Source organism: Silene latifolia, chromosome 11 (genome assembly GCF_048544455.1).
Source record: "Silene latifolia isolate original U9 population chromosome 11, ASM4854445v1, whole genome shotgun sequence".
NCBI lineage: Eukaryota > Viridiplantae > Streptophyta > Magnoliopsida > Caryophyllales > Caryophyllaceae > Silene > Silene latifolia.
Genome location: NC_133536.1, coordinates 74,151,087 through 74,171,034, shown reverse-complemented (window position 1 = coordinate 74,171,034; position 19,948 = coordinate 74,151,087). Strand labels below are relative to the sequence as shown.

General features: G+C 39.7%; 1 protein-coding gene across 1 annotated transcript in view; it reads right to left on the bottom strand.

Moving 5' to 3' along the window:
• Positions 1-7,815: 7,815 nt before the first annotated feature.
• The window catches only part of LOC141613551 (uncharacterized), a 36,415-nt gene continuing 24,282 nt past the window's right edge, over positions 7,816-19,948 (bottom strand). Inside the window, exons 3-7 of the mRNA XM_074432288.1 lie at positions 10,327-10,475; positions 9,466-10,269; positions 8,738-9,371; positions 8,290-8,615; positions 7,816-8,190 (exon numbers count right to left, since the gene is read on the bottom strand). Coding sequence (XP_074288389.1) covers positions 7,816-8,190; positions 8,290-8,615; positions 8,738-9,371; positions 9,466-10,269; positions 10,327-10,475 — 2,288 coding nt within the window. The remainder of the gene's footprint in view (positions 8,191-8,289; positions 8,616-8,737; positions 9,372-9,465; positions 10,270-10,326; positions 10,476-19,948) is intronic.

Below are 19,948 nucleotides of genomic sequence, written 5' to 3'. Positions count from 1 at the left end.
TTGCTTCCAAGGCTTCCAATGCTTGCATAAAGTCTTTGAAGAAAGGTATACTTAAGTGGTCCTCTACAAAACAATCTATAAGATCCATCTTTCAAAATATCGAACAACTTGAAAATAGTAAGAACAAACCTTGAGGAGTTTTACTTCCCCAAGGCAAAGAAAGACACAACTAATAACAATCTAAGAAAATCTAAATCAAGTTAACACCGTCCCCGGCAACGGCGCCATTTTTGGTCGATCCCTCTTAAGAGGTATAGTTTTCAGTACTTCTCGTTAGGAGCACCTAGACCAAAACAATATTTATAACTCCACAAACAATTCTACTATTAGTAAAGAGGTAAGTAAAGGTCGGATCCCAAGGGACGGGTATTGAAGTGAGATTTTCAATTGCAACTAGCGGTGTCTAGGGGTGTCACAATTTGGGGTTCGAATAGAAGATCACTAAACTAAATAGCAATGAAAGTAAACAAGCAAGATGATTAAAAAGGGGTGTAAACAATTGATAAAAGGCACTAGGGTGTCAGGGGGTCATAGGGGATTCATGGGAATTGATCATACAAACATATTCTCAAACTATAAGCAAGCAATTATTGTTGTGATGGATCAAGTTGGTTTATATATTACAATCCTAGAAAAGTTTGGGTCCCGGAGCCAAATCGATTATATTGTACAACACCTACAAGTCGACTTAATCTTCCCTACTCAACTATATGCATGGTCTAATGAGACTCGAGTTTGTTTATGTCTTACAAGTCTCATTGAAATGATAGGTGATGGGTAAAAAATGCAAGGATTCATAGGCTCGCATTTCATCAAACATAACATGTGCATAAGTTGAGATCACAACAAGCAAGCAAATAAACTATGAAAACATATTAATTTAAGCATGAATCATCCCCCATGTTGGTTTCTCCTAATTACCCATTAACCCTAGTTAAGGAAACTACTCAATCATTATCATGTTGAACATGCTAGCAAGGTTGTCAATGATACCAACAAAGTAAAACATGATGAATAAATGAAGATGATTAACAATAATTAAAAAGGGATTAAGAGAATTATACCTACTAATGATTCCAATAATAAATCAAAGAATAATAGAAGTGCTTGATGATTGATTGGAAGGTTGTCAATCTCTCAATAATAACCCAAATAATCTTCAATTACCCAAAATAAAAGATGAACAAAAGAGAGATTAAGGAAATGAGATTTGTATTAAGACTTGATTAAAAGTTGATTACAAGATTAAAGAGAGATTAGGATGATATAAACTACACTAGGAATTGATAAGAAGAACATGATAATCTAATTAGACTAATGGGGTATTTATAGTGGGGATTAGGTACAAAAATTAGGGTTTACTAAGGGCCTAAATGACAATTAAGTGCTTGAGGAATCGCTCCTCTCAGAAAAAATATGCGAGTCTCCTTTTTGCTAGTCTTCCCCGAGGTATGCGCATCCTTCATAGAACAAGTAGAAAACGGAATAGCTGTCACACAATCCGAGCGTCCAGGGCACGAGACGAGCGGATTGTGGGTCTTTTGGACGAGCGGATTTGTGGGGTGGACGGGCGGATTGTGGCGGTTTTGGACGAGCGTCCCTCTCACGAAGACGTTCGGATTCCTTGTCTTGGACGGGCGTCCAGTAGGCAATCCGCTCGGATTCTTGATCAGCTTCTTCCCTTCTTCTTTTCTTCCTTCTTCTTCATACAATCCTTCGGGATTTCATTGGAGATGCAAGGATCTTTTCTCATCATTTCCCATTTACTATAATATGTACAAAGGCATTCTAGTCTTGTCTTCTCTTTGATGCTTGGTCATTGAATTCAATCAATTTAGCTCCATTTTGCCATGAAAATGCAAGGTTTGCACTCCTTTCCTACCAAGGGATCAAAACCTCAAAGAATATGCAAAACAAAGGACTAAAGACAATAAATGACCTAAATATGCACTAAAAAACATGGGAACAAGTCTAATTCGGGGACTAAATATGCTCAAATAATGGTCACATCAGTCTATTTGATACACACTGTCTCGGGTAACCCAGATGGTAGAATTTCCATGCATTAGGTGGTCCTGGTAAGGCATCTTGGTGTATGGGGGTGTTACATTGTATATAAGACATAAATATTATTTTCTCTTTTTCCTCCCCCTCCTCCTTCTTCTCCTCCTCCTTTTCTTCCTTTATGACTTCTTGAACCATATCCAACTCTTTTTCTGATGGCTTTTCCCCAGTTTCCAACATTCTCAGCATCAACCTGGCTATTTTCTGTAGTTGTGTAGTAGAAATTAATGTCAGTATATATAGTTATAAATGACGTTGGTTCAAATACAATACTTATAGATTACCTTCTTGGAACCATCACCACTTCGAGTAGTTTTCCCAAAATACTTAGTGATACCAACATGCGTCGATACCCCTCTCACACGACCTGGAAGTTCTGCTTTGCCGATTTGTCTAGCAAGAATGTCATCACGTCCTTGAGGCTTCCATTTTCCTTTCTGTGCCTCATTCTCACATATCCTCTACATACACATAAAATAATTAAGCAACTAAATTTTATTTAAACTCACAATTATATAACTCCGACCACCAGTTTGCCATAGGAGTCACATATTAAGTTAAACTTACAATTTTCTCTTTGATTTCCTTATCATATTCAGTTTCTGTCTTTCCGTTCTTAGGAGTATGACCTTCCACCCAAGCGTCGTGACGACTGAATTTTCTAAGCTTTGTCTACAATTCATTCAGCACATTGATATCCTCTCAAAATATGTATGATTACTATGAACATATATAACATCCGACTAAAACACCTAATAGTCTAATACTATAAGAATTATGTACTTACAAGTTCGTCTTAATCAATCTATAACCACCTCGGGAGCCGTAAAAGACGGTCTTTTTCTTTGAAATGTTCGCCTTGTTCCTCTCATTCATAGCCTTCATCAAATAAATTGTATCAAGAAACGTAAGCATGACCAAACACTGAACTAAGTATAGTTCTTTACTTATTATTATTAAGTTACCTTAAACTTGTCAGACTGCCTATAAGCGATATAGCTATCCCAATGGTCTTGAGTGACATACGGATACTTCTTTGTTGGTGGTTTCTTGTTCATCTACCAGATTTCCTTGTTGAACAAGTGGTTCTCAGCAATCTTTAACTTCCAAGAACTGAGGGCTTCCCTTGTCTTTTTTTTAGGTACTTATCATACTTTTCGGGGACAACGTAAGCTAACTGCATATATGATGAGCATAGTTGGTACAAGTGTTTCGGCTTACACATATCAAGTAGTAACTTAATTTTAGCTAAAGCATTTATTATTTTATATACATATCTTTATTCTGTTTATTAGCATGGTGTTCCTTATTTTACTCAATTCACTGATACGCGGTTTACCGAGAGCCACATACTGTCTTACACAACAACCAATTCAACTCGCAAAATACCCGACATTCTCACCATATGGCAGCTCCGTATCTTTATACCATTGTAAAGGATTAGGTATCTTTTAATTTATTGCTTCTAGAGAAATCCTGTGGCGCATCGACCCGCAGTGTGGTGCAGATTATTCTCATGACTTGAGTCGTCGCCTGGCACATTTCCATCATTTCTTTTCCGCTTTTCGACCTTATCTAAAGCAGAAATTATTAAACAAATAATAACAATGCATACTTATAATAACAAACAAATCTCTAGAGAGGAAGGTTTATTACTTCTTTAAAGAGAAGAATCCGGATTGATCTGGTGCCATCAATGGTGATGATGACGATGACTGCGATGACGATGGGGGTAGGCTGGTGGTTGAGGAGAAGCTCAGTGTTTGAGGATATTATGTGGGGGAGGGAAAGCTCAGAGTATATATGTGTGATACAACACTTGCAAGACCTTGTTTATTGGAAAGTAATAAACACGGTATAAGAAAAACCGTTGTATTTTGTTTCCAAACAGATAACGGTTTTGCTTGAAATCGTAATTGATTAGTATTATCTACAACGGGTTAGAATAACGGTTGTCTTAAATATTTTCATTTTGTTTGATTTTCACGCCAAGAAATAAAGCATCATTTCTATATACATAACAACGGCATGAACCGTTGTAACTGTATACGTCCTGAACAACGGTTTAGATATAACCGTTTTATTTTATATTTTATTTTGTTTGGTTTTACCGCCAAGAAATAAAGCATCATTTGGTATATGCCAGCTAATTACAATATGTTTCTCAGAAAATCTTGCTTATTTCCATTAATTTAAAGGATTACAAGTTTACACATAAAGAGTACAAACTACTGTAGATACCCAGTATCTGTTGAGTCTCCAACAAACACCCGATGATTATCGGACTACAACATACTTAGGAATCGCGGCGTTTGATAGACAGTCTGTGTACAACTTTACGTCGGAAAACTTAAAACGATTTTGAAAATAAAACATTTTAAAATGTTTCAAAAGTACCTGGAGTGTTTAATGCATGGCGATGGGGTCGCAATGACACTAACTAGAGTCAAAACCGACACCGGACCAAAAACCGACTGAAAATTCAAATCCCGACTCCAACAACGAGTCAAACCGAGTCAAACACAAAAAGCAAACCATTCAAATTCTTCCATGTTAAGATTTCCCGGAATCATACATGGTCAAGTACAAATCAAGTTCTTCCAAATCCTAGGATAGAACAAATCATGACTTCCTCTTTTTTTTTTTTTTGGTTAAATGTGAGCTTTTGTATTAATAAAAAAGATATTACAAGCTAAAGCATTCATGTGTTAGTATTTAGAAAACCAACACCATTACATGAGACAAAGATTTAACTTGGCTAACCAATCTCTATTCTTTAACTTCTCTATGCTATCTATCTTGTGAATGATTCTTTGACGAACTTGTGCTATGATCTCAGCTACAACATATTCAGGCTTCTTCACTTTATGGTCCAATCTGCACATGTTCCTGATATACCAGATGTTATACCAGATTGCCATCTTAGCCAAGCTACAAATCTTCCACTAAAGCTTGGTATAACCAGTACCACCAGTAAGAGTAAGATGCATCCATTTCTCAACTCCAGCAGTCACCTTAGAAGTGTAGATACAGTCTGTAAACAGATGCTCATGAGTTTCAGCATCTGCTTCACACAAAAAACACCTATCGTAGCCGCACGACTCGGTCTTGCTAGTTTAACACGAGTATTAAGAGCCTTCCTCCGAACCACCATCCTATAAAAGCATGCTTAGGAATATTCCATAGACTCCAAACATCGAGTACCATTGGACAGGGGTGTGTGCCCTGTAACCAACAAAGATCCGAACTAACAAAGATAACCAGCACCAGAGGTTGCCCATTCCAAAGTGATGACCCCGATAACCACCGGAAAGAAGCTCCCTAGTTTTACAGATATTCCTCCAATTCCAATTAGAATCTGGAGGTGGATGATAGTTAGACCAGTCAGCTCCTTTAAGGTAAACATGATCAATCCATAATACCCATAACCTATCGCTTTAGTATACAAACCGGTCGCCAACTTCCCTACACTAGCCACATTCCACACCCCAAAGATTTTTAATCCCTAGTCCTCCTTCCTTTTTAGTATGACAAATATCACTCCAAGCAACCAAAGGAGCTTTATGGTATTCAGAGCTATTGTCCCACAAAAAATTCCTGCAAATAGCCTCAATTTGATGAATCACACACTTAGGAATAAGAAATATAGATGCCCAATAGTTATGCAAGGTATTCAGCACAGAATTAATGAGAACCAGTCTGCCTGCATAACTGAGCTTCCTTGCCCCAATACATCTAATTTTCCTTACTATTTTATCAATAAGAACTTGACAATCCCTCCTTAAAAGCCTGCCAGGTTGAATTGGGATTCCCAAGTATTTAAATGGTAAAGTACCTTCCTGGAACCCAGACCAATGATATCGCTTTCAAAGTAGCAAATACTCCATTAAAGACAACCTCGGACTTGGCAAAGATTGACTTTCAGGGCCGGAAGCTGCAGAGAAGGTAGCCATTACTCTCAGGAGCAGCATAATAGACTGACTATCCCCTTTGCAAAACATCAGTAAATCATCAGCAAATAAAAGATGAGTCAATTTTAGACTCTTGCATAGGGGGTGATATCTGAAATGCCAATTGTCAGCAGCATAAATCATGATTCTTGAGAGATACTCCATACAAATGCAAAATAAGAGAGGAGAAATAGGGTCTCCTTGCCTTAAACCCCTCTTTCCAGGGAAATATCCAAAATGAGCACCTGTAATACCCGCCCTTTTAGGGATCCTTTTGACCAGCGTTGACTATCCCTGGGGGCGGGAGTAACCTTAGGGAAGTGTGCCAAACCATCTTGGGGTGCGTTTTAAGAGTGGTACTCGATAGAGTGGAGGCTACTCGATCGAGTAGCTAGGGCACTCGATCGAGTAGGGGGTTACTCGATCGAGTATGTTGGGTACTCGATCGAGTGCCTGGTTTTCAGCGGGGGTTTTATATCGCGTTTTGTTAAATCCGCAAATCACTTTCGCCACTTTCCTCCTATCCTTCAGCCGCCTCCTTCCCTTCCCTTCACCTCAAAACCTCCATGGAAGCCTTTGTGAAGATCCTTGTGCCTTAGAAGAGCGTCCTTTGAGTCGGGTAGCGGTCTTTTGCCTTGTCTCTCCCTAGTAGGTATGTCATAATCATCATCCGTGCCTTTGTTTCCGTAGTTAAGGTTTTTCTTGTAGTAATAGATATTTGCATGATGGTAATAGGCTTTGCTTGTGCGCTGGATGCTGTGTTTGTCGGCATGGATTAGTTGCGGATGCGTAAAGGTAGGTTCGCCTACTCAGTTGCTGTAGATCGTCTAGTGTGTCGGTCGTTGTGATAGTATTGTGTTGCTTGACGTAGTAATTGTATTGTGTTATGGTTGTGGTTGTGATCGTTGTGATGATTCTCGAGATGCGTTCTCGGCTGAGTGGGGTCACTTGCGGGAGTGATCTCACGCCCTAGTTTCGCCCTTCGTGGAACCCGCCACGGAAGGGGATGTGCACATTAATGAGCAGGGTTATCGCTCGTACGATGAGCGGGGCTTAGGTGGGAACGGCTGCGGTCCCCCACTGGCAGGGCTGGTCCAATGGACAGTCAGTGACAGGTTTGGTTGGATTGTTGTGGTTGCAGTTGGGACTAGTGTCACTGTTTGTATCGTTGTTTGTAATTGTCTTGTCTTATCTCAGTACTGACCTTGTGTGGTTGTTTGTTTGTTATGTGTCTGCCGTGATCCCTTATGGTGAGCAGTCGGTCTTAGCAGGTGTTGATGTCGTGGATAGCTGGAGTCCGGGCGGGGATGAGTCTTCACGAGATATGATGGTCATAGCGAGTAGTCTTTGAGTTGCACCTTGTATTGTATTTTGGTTTGAATCACTTGTAATATAACTTAATAGTTCTTTTATTGACGTTTGGTAACTGCTTTCCTCGGGCAACCGAGATGGTAACGCCCTTATATGCTAAGGAAGGCCTAGTTAAGGCTCCTCTGGATATGGGGGTGTTACATCACCATTCAAATTCAAAGTGTAGGTAGGAGAAGTAAGACAGGCCATTATCAACTGATGGAATTTAGAAGGAAAATTAAGAGCTGACAACATTTGATCTACAAACTTCCACTCTATAGTATCATAAGCCTTCTGTAAATCCATTTTGAACATACACCTAGGAGAAGCCATACCCCTATTGTAAAGCCTGATCAAATCCTGGCATATAAGAATATTTTCAAGGATGCTCCTCCCCTTCACAAAGGCTCCTTGATTCCTGCTAATGATGTCGCAAAATCACAAAGCAAGCCTAGCACACAAAGAGCTTAGATATAGTTTTGTAAATCACATTACAACAAGAGATAGGTCTATAATGCTTTACAGTCTCAGGTCTTTCCACCTTAGGAATAAGAGTAATGATGGTAGCATTAAGCTGAGTCAACAATTTGCCAGTATCAAAAAAGTTTTGCACTGCAGCACAAATCTCATCACCAATAATCTCCCAAGCATCCCTAAAAAATTGACTTCCATAACCATCAGGTCCAGGAGATTTCCCCTTAGGGATGCTAAACAAACACTGCTTAACCTCCTCAGCAGTAACAGGCCTGCTCAAAATATTCCTATGTTCAGCAGTAGAGCAAGCTCCATTCCTCACAACAATCAGGTTCACTTTCTCAGTCTCAGTCTGAGATCCCAGAAGAGATTGATATTATTCAAGGAAAGCAGCCTGAATAGAATCACCATCAGTACAAGATCTTCCATTCATATCCTCAATTTGGAAAACCTTATCAAGATAAACTCTTTTTTTTATAGCATGGTGAAAGTAATTAGTATTTAGGTCTCCTTCCAAAGACCATTGGACTTTGGCTTTCTGAATAAAAAAACTATCCCTTGCTGAAATCAGTTCCTTCAAATCATGGGCCATATCCATCTCCTGCTGTAATAAAACAATGTCACCAGGGTTTTCAACCAGCTTCTTCTGAAGATTTTCAAGGGCCACTGTTGCAATAGTAGTGCTGTTTTCTATATCAGAAAAACAGTACTTATTCAAACTTTTCAGAGCAGGTTTCAAGGCTTTGAGCTTCTTAATAACAGAAAACATTTTTGTCCCTGAAAATGAATACTCCACACATTCTCAACAATATTCTTAAACTGACTAGCAGAGCCCCACATATTAAAATACTTGAAATTTTTCCTACCCCCCAAAGTAGAGTGAGTAGTCAAAACAGTACAGGGGCAGTGATCAAACAAACCCTCAGGGTGAAAATAAGCATAGTTATCCCCAAAATCTTCCAGCCAAGCTTGGTTACCCATGGCCCTATCCAGCCTGCTGTAGACTCTATCAGCAGGGTTTTGCTTGTTAGACCAGGTAAACAAAGCACCTGAGGAGGTTATATCATCCATACCACAGATAGAAGCACAATCTTGGAAATGTTGCATTTCAGCATCAGTAGTGTTCCCCCCTAATCTTTCTACTGGTGACAACACAGTATTAAAGTCCCCTAACCATAGCCAAGGTGCAGTACAGTCAAGGGAAATCTCTTTCAAAGTATTCCATAAAGCCACCCTTTCCTCCAAACCATTAAAAGCATAAATCATTGTGAGCTTAAAAGTCTTATTATCAGCTCTAGATGTTACTATCATATGAATATGCTGAGCACTGTAGGAAACAAAGTTAACCTCAAAACAGTCTGGTTTCCATAAAACCCAAATCCTACCTCCTTTATGCCAACTGCAGTTAGTAAAAATGCTCCAACCATCACAAATTGAAGTGTTTTTATTCAAAAGAGTTCCAGGTTTCAATTTTGTTTCTAGTAACCCAAACAAGCCCACTTCATTATTGTGCAAAAACCATTTAACCACCTTCTGCTTATTCAGGTCATTAAGACCCCTAACATTCCAGAAACCTATGCTATGCATTGATAGTGTCCTCAGGGGGGTCCTTGCCACTCTCTACTACCCCCCCCCTGGAAGCATTAGAGTTATTCAAAGCATCTAGAAATGAATACTTACTAAATTTAGCAGATAATCTTACCCCCACAACATTCTCCTGCCTATTCAATCTCATAATATGCTTTGCTGGAGTAGATTGTATAGGTACAGATCTAACTGTGTGAAGAGGAGGAAAATTGGCTGGTGTTAGAACAGGAGAGCTGCTCTCAGGATTCACAACAGCTACTTGAACCTTGTCTATTTGAACAGGCTTCCAGACCTGTTTGAGTTTTGGTTTTGGTTTTGAAGGTTTCTTAACTGGTTTCTTACACTGTGTAGCATTATGACCTATCCCATTACAGCTAGTACATGAAATAGGCTTCCACTCATACTCAACAGGCACAAAAACCAATTTCCCTGATTCATCCAAGAACTTCACTTTTGCAGGCAAGGGTTGGTCCATAGCCGATTCCACCATAACCCTAGCATAACTAAGCCTCACTTTGTCATGAGTTTCTTGGTCTTTTTTAACAAATTTACCGACTAATCCAGCAACTGCTGGCAAACAACTCCCCCAAAATTTCAGAGGAACATTAAACAATTTCACCCAGACAGGAACAACATCAACTTTCGCCTTAACAAGCTCCATATCCACAGTCCATGGCTTAATAACAATAGGCTTGTTATCATAGAGATAATATACAGACTGCAGCAGAGCATCTCTATCCTCATTCTTAGTAAATCGAACAAGAAATACTCCATTATCTAAGAACGAAACTCTTTCCACACCAAACCTACCCCAGACATTATATATATAATCCTCAACCAAAGCCTAGGGGGGGTTTGCACCCAAGATGTAACACATAACAGAATGAGACCAAAAATCTACCTCTGTTTTGATGTCCTCATGGGTAAACTGTAAGAGCTCCTCAGAGGCTTCCTCCTCATGGATAGTTGGTAGAACATGAACATCCTTTCCTCCATGACGAAGTAGCCAACCCTCCTGCAAGTCCTCATCCTCCGCAGTAACATCCTGGACTTCATATTCGTAGTCAAAGACAGGGGATACCCCGAATATCTTGCATCGAACGGGTTTTCCGAGTATCGAGGAAGAAGAGGAGCCTCAAAGGTGGTAACTTTAGGACGTTCATGGCTTCTACTATGAATACTGATGCTTTTTTGTGATTTTTGAGCAGATTTTAATGAAGAAGAAGAGGTCATTAAAGGAGAAAAACGGTTTTGTTGAGTAGCCTTAACTGCCGTCATTGAGGAATTTTATGAAGATTTTAGGTTAGAAAATCGCTTTCTCTCTCATCTCTCATCTCTATGGCATGTTTTAATCATGACTTCCTCGTGTGATAGTGACAGGACACCTCGAAGACGTGTGACGTGGCTCGCGCCTCTTTGAGCAGCCCATGCGGCCACGTCGTTCAAAACTCACACAACCACCCATTTTTCTATAAATACTCCTCAAATGCCACCATTTGAGAGTGACGCAAGTGTCCGCCCCCTCATTTCTCCCTTAAAATTCTAGACTCGACTTCTCAAGTCACAATCCAACACGTATTTGCGACCTACCGATCGTAAACACAAGCCTTACACATTGTTTGTTACCGTCATCATGCATTAAATCACTTGACCGACCATCTCGACCACTACACCATCACTAAACTTAACAAAACACTCTTTTACTTACTAAAAACGGTTTTAAACCGAGTTTTCCGACCAAACAAGTTGATACAGTTACGTCGATTTCTCACCACAAGCCTAGCATGTAAGTATGAGGGTGTAAAAAATCTTCTTTTATCATGTTTTCATATGTTTCATGACTATAACATGTTAAATCATGCATAACATGGTCCAAAACATGGGAAGAATGAGCCAAAACCGGATTTTTGGTTGAGGTAGAGGCTACATACGTAGCAAAGAGGCTCGCGCCTAAAGCAGCCTGCCCAACCTTAAATCCAAACCGTGTTTGGTCTCTTCATCTCTTTTATTTTTATTTCATATTTGCAATCGATTTTTACCATTTCAAGTATTTTCAAACCTTTTTATGACAAGTTTTTAGCCATAAAACATTTTTCACCCTTGGTTCTTAATACCATGACGGTTTAATCCGTGTTTCGGTGATAATATTTGGTTAATTACATTTCAAAAGGTATTTTAAAACCTTTTATTTCATTCATTTACATTTTGAAGGGTATTTTAAAGCCTTTCATCATTTCTTTACATTTTCAAAATAAATGTATTAGTTATCAACACAAAGTCATCCTTGGTTCCATATACCATGTCAGATTTTAACCCAAGTACGATGATGAATATTGACTAATTACAAACAAATGAACTTAAAAAATTTAGTTCATAATTACTTTCAAAACTATTCATGTTAAGCTTGCAAAATCGAACCCGACATCGAATATTGTCAAAACAATGACGATTATTCAAGTCTCGTTCTTCAAATTAACACAAAAGCGGCCTAAACGGTCTTTTCAAACCAAGACGGGTTTAAATACCCATTTCTCAATACGTTTTACAAACCCTTTCAAAGGTCGGAACGCGTCTTCCATCGTTTGCTGACCCGCGCCCAAATAGGCCTCTCATTTTTCTATTTTCAAACCAGGGGATACCCCCTTGCATCGCCAGCAGGCTCGCGCCTCTTCTGGCTGTCTGATGCAGGGTCTTTTCCCCTTCCAGCATTTGTCCAGGACGATCCCGACTTCGGTTAACCCGAATACATGACGGATCAGACGACGAATCTGCCCATTTAACATCATATTTGCAAAACGCCTTACTAAGACAAATGGATCACGTTATGCACCATAAACCTAACACGGTAAATGGATGTTTAATTTCCGTCTTGCATGCAAATCAACGTTAAATCCAAATCGACATCTTATACTTGATACTTGGATTAAACAAATCGACATAGAAAGCTCACATGTTAGGTTAAAATTTTGGATGCGCATTCAAGCATTTAAACCGTTTTATCAATTTTTGCATTTAACCAACCAAGATCGATCAGTAGAAGCCGCTACCGCGGGCGGGATTGGGTGTCTGATTAAAGGGCTTCCCAATACGTACCTTCACCTCTTACTCAGAAACTTTGGATAGTGGACGACCTTATCCAGGGCGTACGAGAGTCATTCTAGAGATAGGATGCTAAAGAGGGACGATTCCTTATCTTTAGTACCTATGTCAAACCCTGCTTTGTGCTTCGTTTGACCGAGGTATAAAGTGGATTCGAATGGGTTACAGGCATCCCACAAATGCTTGGTGGCGACTCCAAACATCTCTTGCATCATTTTGAGACCCTTGCCGAGACGAAACCGACCGATCTAAAACGATCCGGTCGAAAGCATTCTGACGCTGCCAAGCGTGGCTTTCACTAAGACCGCTGCATGTCCACAGATTGGCTTGGCGTGTAGGTGGCTATGTCCACAGATTGGCGACTCCGCTGGGGAAAATTAGGACACTTGTGTCTTTGTGATCCCTAGATGGTGAGACTCGAACGAGGTCTTGGTTGAAATGCATTAATTGATATTACGGTCACGGTCGGGTTCCTTGTCCGGGCCCACAACCTAAAACTTTTCGACCAATTGGCTCGTCCTGTCGGCGTGAGTTTTCTCATCCCCGCATTTCGAATCCCGATTGAGTCAAGCATACCGTTGATGATACACATTTCTGTTTCGCCAAAGAGCTTTCATCACCTTCGAGCACGAGGCTAGGGCACCCTCCTTACACATTTTGTTTGGATTGGTATCCCTCTCGAAAATCGGGGTTTTATTGCTTGGTGTGCAACCCACCCTTTAAGCCATAACCCGTGTCAGCATTTTGCATAATATAATGAAACTGCGAGTGCTTATGTGTTATGTGATCATAAGTCCTTCCATGACATTTTCAAAAACACCTTTTTGCGCCGTTATAATGGCCATTTCAAACCTCGGTCTTCCGCCGACCGTTGCATTTCAAACAACAAGCCTTTCTAGGCCGACGTAATGACGATTTTCAAACCCGGTTTTCTATAACCATTTCAACACGCCTTTCTAGGCCGTCGTAATGACGATTTTCAAACCCGGTTTTCTATAACCATTTTAACACGCCTTTCTAGGCCGTCGTAATGACGATTTTCAAACCCGGTTTTCTATAACCATTTCAACACGCCTTTCTAGGCCGTCGTAAAGACGATTTTTCAAACTCAGTTTTCTACAACCATTTCAAAACAACTGTTTACGCCGTTATAATCGCCACGTTAAGACACGGATTTTAACCCGTTTCGCGCCGACAATGGCTCTTTCATAACCCGAGAAAAGCACACACCCTTTTCTCGAGACATTTTCGAGATCCCGAGGACCATACAACGTCCTCGAGACCTTTTCAAACATTTGAAAACTTGATTTTCAAATCATACAATTTTGAATTTCAAAAACCCTCTCTGGAAACAACACATTATTTTTCGAGCCGACTCAAACTCAAACCGTCTTTTGCAAACAAACTTAAGACGACCTTTCAACCGACCGACTTTCGTAGATCCCTATTCTTCGGAAGCCGTCCATAAAGCGATAAACGAATCCTTTTGAAAATCTCTATTTTCGAAAACTTCAGTCTACCATTCCAATTTCGCCTCGTGTCTATCGAGTCGAAGCAAACGTACTTATGGGTCTTTACTTATGAGTCGTCTCACCACGAGACTCGTCCAACGGCGACACGCCACTACGTTGGACACGAGTTAAAGTCCGGTCAACACCGTCACGTCATAAAACGAGTTAGCACCGAGGTACCACACACGGTCATCCTCGTCTTGTTGAGTCTGATCTTTGTTCTGTCCTTTGTGTTGTCTGTGTTCAGTCTTTGAACCGTGTCGGATTGAGTTGTAATGTGAGCCGTTTTTCTGCCTCAGAACCATGGCCCCATCTTCAACTTCGTCCAACAACAATGACAACAGAGATGTTACAACTGCCCAGCTAGCCAGCCTACTCACTTCTCTTTGAAGGAAATGTAGATTCATATACATACTAACATATTCAAATATGTCATAATTAATTTGTCATAAAATTAAAACGGATTTTATGCATGCAAACAATAATATAAAAGAAGAGAAATAATGTCCTTACATTGTTGATTTCGGATTCAAGGGCACAAAAGAGATCACCTTTCTCTTTTGATCTTGAGCTTTCCCTTATGGATGAACAAGATCTAAGTATAAGATCTCTCCCCAAGCTTTATACCCAAGGCTTAACACTTAATCTAATTAATATTATAAGTACTAGTATAATATTAATCTTAGTAGAAAATGGACCCAAAAATATTATGTACTCTTAATATTTTCGGTTTTATGGGAGGAAGAAGAAGAGAGGATTTTGTCTCTCTAAAACTCTAAATTTTGGATGAACAAGTGAATGAATATTATACAAAACATTTTGTATATTATTAGGTAAAAATATGAGAAAACCATCATGGTTTCCTCTTCTCAAAAACCGGGTGGTAGGGGGGCTTTTGGGGTGAGCCAATGCATGAAGTTGTTGCTCTTAACAATGTTCATAGGCTTGCATGGCTAGACTAGTAGATAATCATTATGTTTACTTCATAAATTAATCAACACAATGTTAATCTAATACCCCATTATTTCGGTACATATCATAATATGGTGTCCATATTATTTTTGTCAATTTCTCAATATGTAACATGTCACATGTAACATAATTTGTAATGTATTTTTAACATATTAAAAATCAACGTATTAATAAAAATACGTCACATACAAAAATCGATTTAGTAATTTCATAATTACTTGTGCCGAAATATTTTTACCAATTTATAAATCGCATTTACAAAAATTCATTCAATTCCGATTGTTTCCTTAAACAATAATTTCATCCGAGTAATGAAACAATTCGATTACTCAGACCGTATCTCATTTAATCACATTTCAATATGATACGTAAATTTTACTTCCAAAATCGTCAACAATTTTCAAGTAATTTAATCAACTCGTAACGTTATACGATTAATTAAATAATCAATTAAGTGTATTGCCCTTTAGGTATGACCTAGGGGTCAACTGATCACCACCGTCACACGACAAGAATGTCAAACTCTAGTCAGCCAATCATTACCGATATATGTTGACCAGTTGACAGTAACAAAATTACTTCCCAATTGTATTCTTCAAAATGAGATTTAATAATGATATTTAAATCATGTGATCGCACTGTTGTTGAGGACACATTTCCCAACAATCTCCCACTTGTCCTCGACAAGTGTGCGTCACCAATTCTCTTGTCCTATTACTATCTCCCACTCAATGCAAGGTGTCTTTCGGTCGTACTTGCAAGTGATCATATCGAGAGTGGTTTCCTCGATCCGGAGAATAACCGATTGACCGGATTTATCCACTGATACCTTCCGAGCGTGGCCACGCATTTCCAGTTCATTACTCCTCGAGTGGCCCCGAGATATTGTTATAACCCCGACTAGGGGTGGACAATTCCTATCGCACTCATTCCCTTCGACTAGCCACACCATCATAACCCAAAATATGCCCATTTGACCCCATTTACGAAGGTCGTAGTAACACAAATCAAAGTTAATCTGAAACTGTGCCATCTTAGGAGAATAGTCTTTAGTCAAAAGAATCGACTCATTCGAATACTATAGTAGCTCTCGCCACGACCAGGCTATATAAATTTGCAAGAACTCTATAAGCGGTCATAAGGCCCGACAAAATGTTCCCAACAGTCTGCCTATGTGATCGACTAGTCATCTCACATGACTCTATGGCACTTGAACTTGCCATCAATCGCCTCACACTCTAGTCACTTCGAGACGTCACCTCATACAAGTGACTATGGGCAAATACTATGTTAATCCGTGTTCACTTTAACGGGGTTCAATTGTCTCTACAACCCGTATGGATGTAACAAAGTATAAATTAAAGATAAAAGACAAATGTGATTATGAACATGAACAAAAACAACACTTTTATTTCATTTCAAAATCTAACAGAAATTTGGTACACGTTTAAGTCCCATGGACGTAACATGCCCATCATGCTTAGCCTGCGATAAAGGCTTGGTGAGCGGATCAGCTATGTTGTCATCCGTCCCAACCTTACAAATCGCAATTTCCTTTCTTTTAATGAAATCTCTTATTACATGATATTTTCTAAGTACATGTCTAGATCTATTACTAGACTTCGGCTCCTTAGCTTGGAAGATCGTCCCACTATTATCACAATAGAGAGTGATGGGATCATTAGCGGTAGGTACTACTTTTAGTCCTTCCGTGAATTGCTTGATCCACATAGCTTCCTTGGCAGCTTCTGATGCTGCTATGTACTCAGCCTCCGTTGTCGAATCCGCGATTCTGACTTCCTTGAAGCTTCTCCACTTTACGGCACCACCATTGAGCATGAAAACAAAACCAACTTGTGATTTCATGTCATCTCTATCTGTTTGAAAACTTGAGTCCGTGTATCCATTAACACGCAACTCTGTGTCTCCTCCAAACACAAGGATAGAGTCCTTAGTTCTTCTCAAGTACTTAAGGATGTTCTTGACGGAAATCCAGTGACTCTCACCCGGATTTCCTTGATATCTACTCGTCATGCTCAAGGCATACGAGACATCGTGGCGTGTGCATATCATGGCATACATGATTGATCCAACAGCAGAAGCGTAAGGGATCAACTTCATGCGTTCAACATCATGGGGTTCGGAGGGACATTGAGTCTTGCTCAATATCGTTCCGGTTACCATAGGTACCAAACCCCTTTTGGATTTGTCCATGCTGAATCGTCGAAGAATCTTATCAACATAAGACTCTTGACTTGGTGCCAATATCCTCTTGGATCTATCTCTATAGATCCGGATACCTAATATGCGTTGTGCCTCTCCTAAATCCTTCATTTGGAAGTGGTTACCTAACCACTTCTTAACCAAAGACAACATTGGAATATCATTTCCAATGAGTAGTATGTCATCGACATACAAGATTAGGAACACAACATTGCTCCCACTAAATTTCATGTATAAACATGGTTCCTCAACATTTCGAGTGAAACCATTTTCCTTTATTACATCATTGAATCGATGATTCCAACTTCTTGATGCTTGCTTAAGACCATAAATGGATCTCTTAAGCTTGCACACTTTGTTAGGATTTTTAGAATCAACAAAACCTTCGGGTTGTATCATGTACACCTCCTCTTCTAAATGCCCATTTAGAAAAGCGGTTTTGACATCCATTTGCCAAATTTCATAATCATGAAATGCGGCGATCGCTAACAAAATCCGTATGGATCTTAGCATGGCTACGGGGCGAAGGTCTCATCATAATGGAGACCTTGGACTTGGGTAAATCCTTTTGCCACTAGCCTAGCTTTGTAGACATCGTCATGTCCTTCTATGCCATTTTTGACCTTGAATATCCATTTGCATTGGAGGGTCTTGCCCCTTTAGGCAAATCTACCAAGTCCCAAACTTGGTTTTCAAGCATAGAATCCATTTCGGACTTCATGGCTTCAAGCCATAAGGTGGAATTAGGACTAGAGATTGCGGCCTTGTAGGTGGCGGGCTCGTCACTTTCCATAAGCAACACATCGAGTGTTCCATCTTCCTCCATAAGTCCCACATATCGATCGGGATGGCGAATAACTCGGCCCGTCCTTCTTAGTGGAGGAGGTACAACCGCGTTAGACGACGAAGGAACATCTTCTTGCGTCTCTATTTCGGTTTGTGGCTCTTGAACTTCATCAAGTTCAAAATTTCTCCCACTATGTCTCTTAGAAATAAATTCCTTTTCTAAGAAGACAGCCTCGCAAGACACAAACACTTTATGATCTTGAGGTTTGTAGAAGTAATATCCTCGAGAGGTCAAGGGGTAACCTACAAAGGTGCATTTTTCGGATCTTGGGGCAAGCTTGTTGTCGTTCTTAGTTTTGACGTAAGCATCACATCCCCAAATCTTCATATAGGATATATTTGGGATCTTACCCGTCCACATCTCGCATGGAGTCTTTTCGGTGGACTTTGTGGGACTATTATTCAAAGATCGAATTGCGGTTTGTATCGCAAATCCCCAAAACGAGTTCGGTAACTCGGTTTGACTCATCATGGATCGAACCATATCATGTAAGGTTCGATTTCTCCTTTCGGCAACACCATTAAGTTGAGGTGTTCCGGGTGGAGAAAGTTGTGATATAATACCACGACTTTTCAAGTGTGAATCAAATTCAAGGCTAAGGTATTCACCACCACGATCGGATCGTAGTGCCTTAATCCTTTTATTCAATTGGTTCTCTACTTCGTTTTGAAATTCCTTGAATTTCTCAAACGCTTCACTCTTATGTTTAATTAAATAGATATACCCATATCTACTTAAATCATCGGTGAAGGTTATGAAGTAGTCATAATTACCACGAGCGGTGATACTCATTGGTCCGCATACATCGGTGTGTATGAGTCCCAATAGCTCACTAGCTCGTGTCCCTTTACCACTAAAAGGATTACGAGTCATTTTGCCAATTACGCAATATTCGCATGTACCATATGATTGATAATCAAATGGTGTAATCACATTAGTTGAAATTAATCTTTTGATGCGATTCTCGTTTATGTGACCTAATCGACAATGCCAAATGAACGCTTCACTTGGGTCACTTGTTTTGAGTTTCTTTGATTGAATGTTATAAATATCTCTTGTCGGATTTGAGGTCTCTAAAATGTAAATGTCATTGATGGAAGTAGCTTGGCCAATAACCAAATCATTCCTAGAAATAGTACAACAATTGTTCTTAATGGCAAAACAAAAACCGTCCACGTCTAGCATGGCGATTGAAATAATGTTTTTAGAGAGTGTAGGTACATAAAAACAATTATGCAAATACAACTCAAATCCATTTGGCAAAGCTAAAACATAAGTTCCCTTGGATTCGGCCGCTACCCGAGCTCCATTTCCAAGGCGTAGATCCACATCTCCCTTGCTAAGCCTCTCCACATCTCTTAAACCCTGTAAATGATTACAAAGGTGAGAACCACAACCGGTATCTAGTACCCATGTCGTAGTGGAAGTATAATTTATATCAATAACATAAATTTCTTTAGGAATTGTACCTTTTGGAGTAATGAGTCCTTCCCTTATATTTCGCAAATACATAGGGCAATTCCTAAGCCAATGTCCCATGCCATAGCAATAATGGCACTCATCATTAACTTGCTTGAAGTTTTTGACTTTCTTTCCTTTCTTCTTGAACCTTTTGCCCTTTGTAGCAAGAACTTGATTGCTAGAGCTCCCACTAGCTTTGGCATCTTTATCTTCCAGAGACAAAGACCCTATAGCTTGCATGAGGTAGTCTTCCTGAGACGGACTCACACGAGGTCTAGTAGTAGTGGGTGGTTTAGAAGAGGTGATGAAATTAAGGTTTCCATCCGATCCTATCCCGAAATGAAGTTCTCTAGTTGTATCGAAATTATTGTTGGAGCATACGTCGTCAAGAACATGGTGATATGACTCAA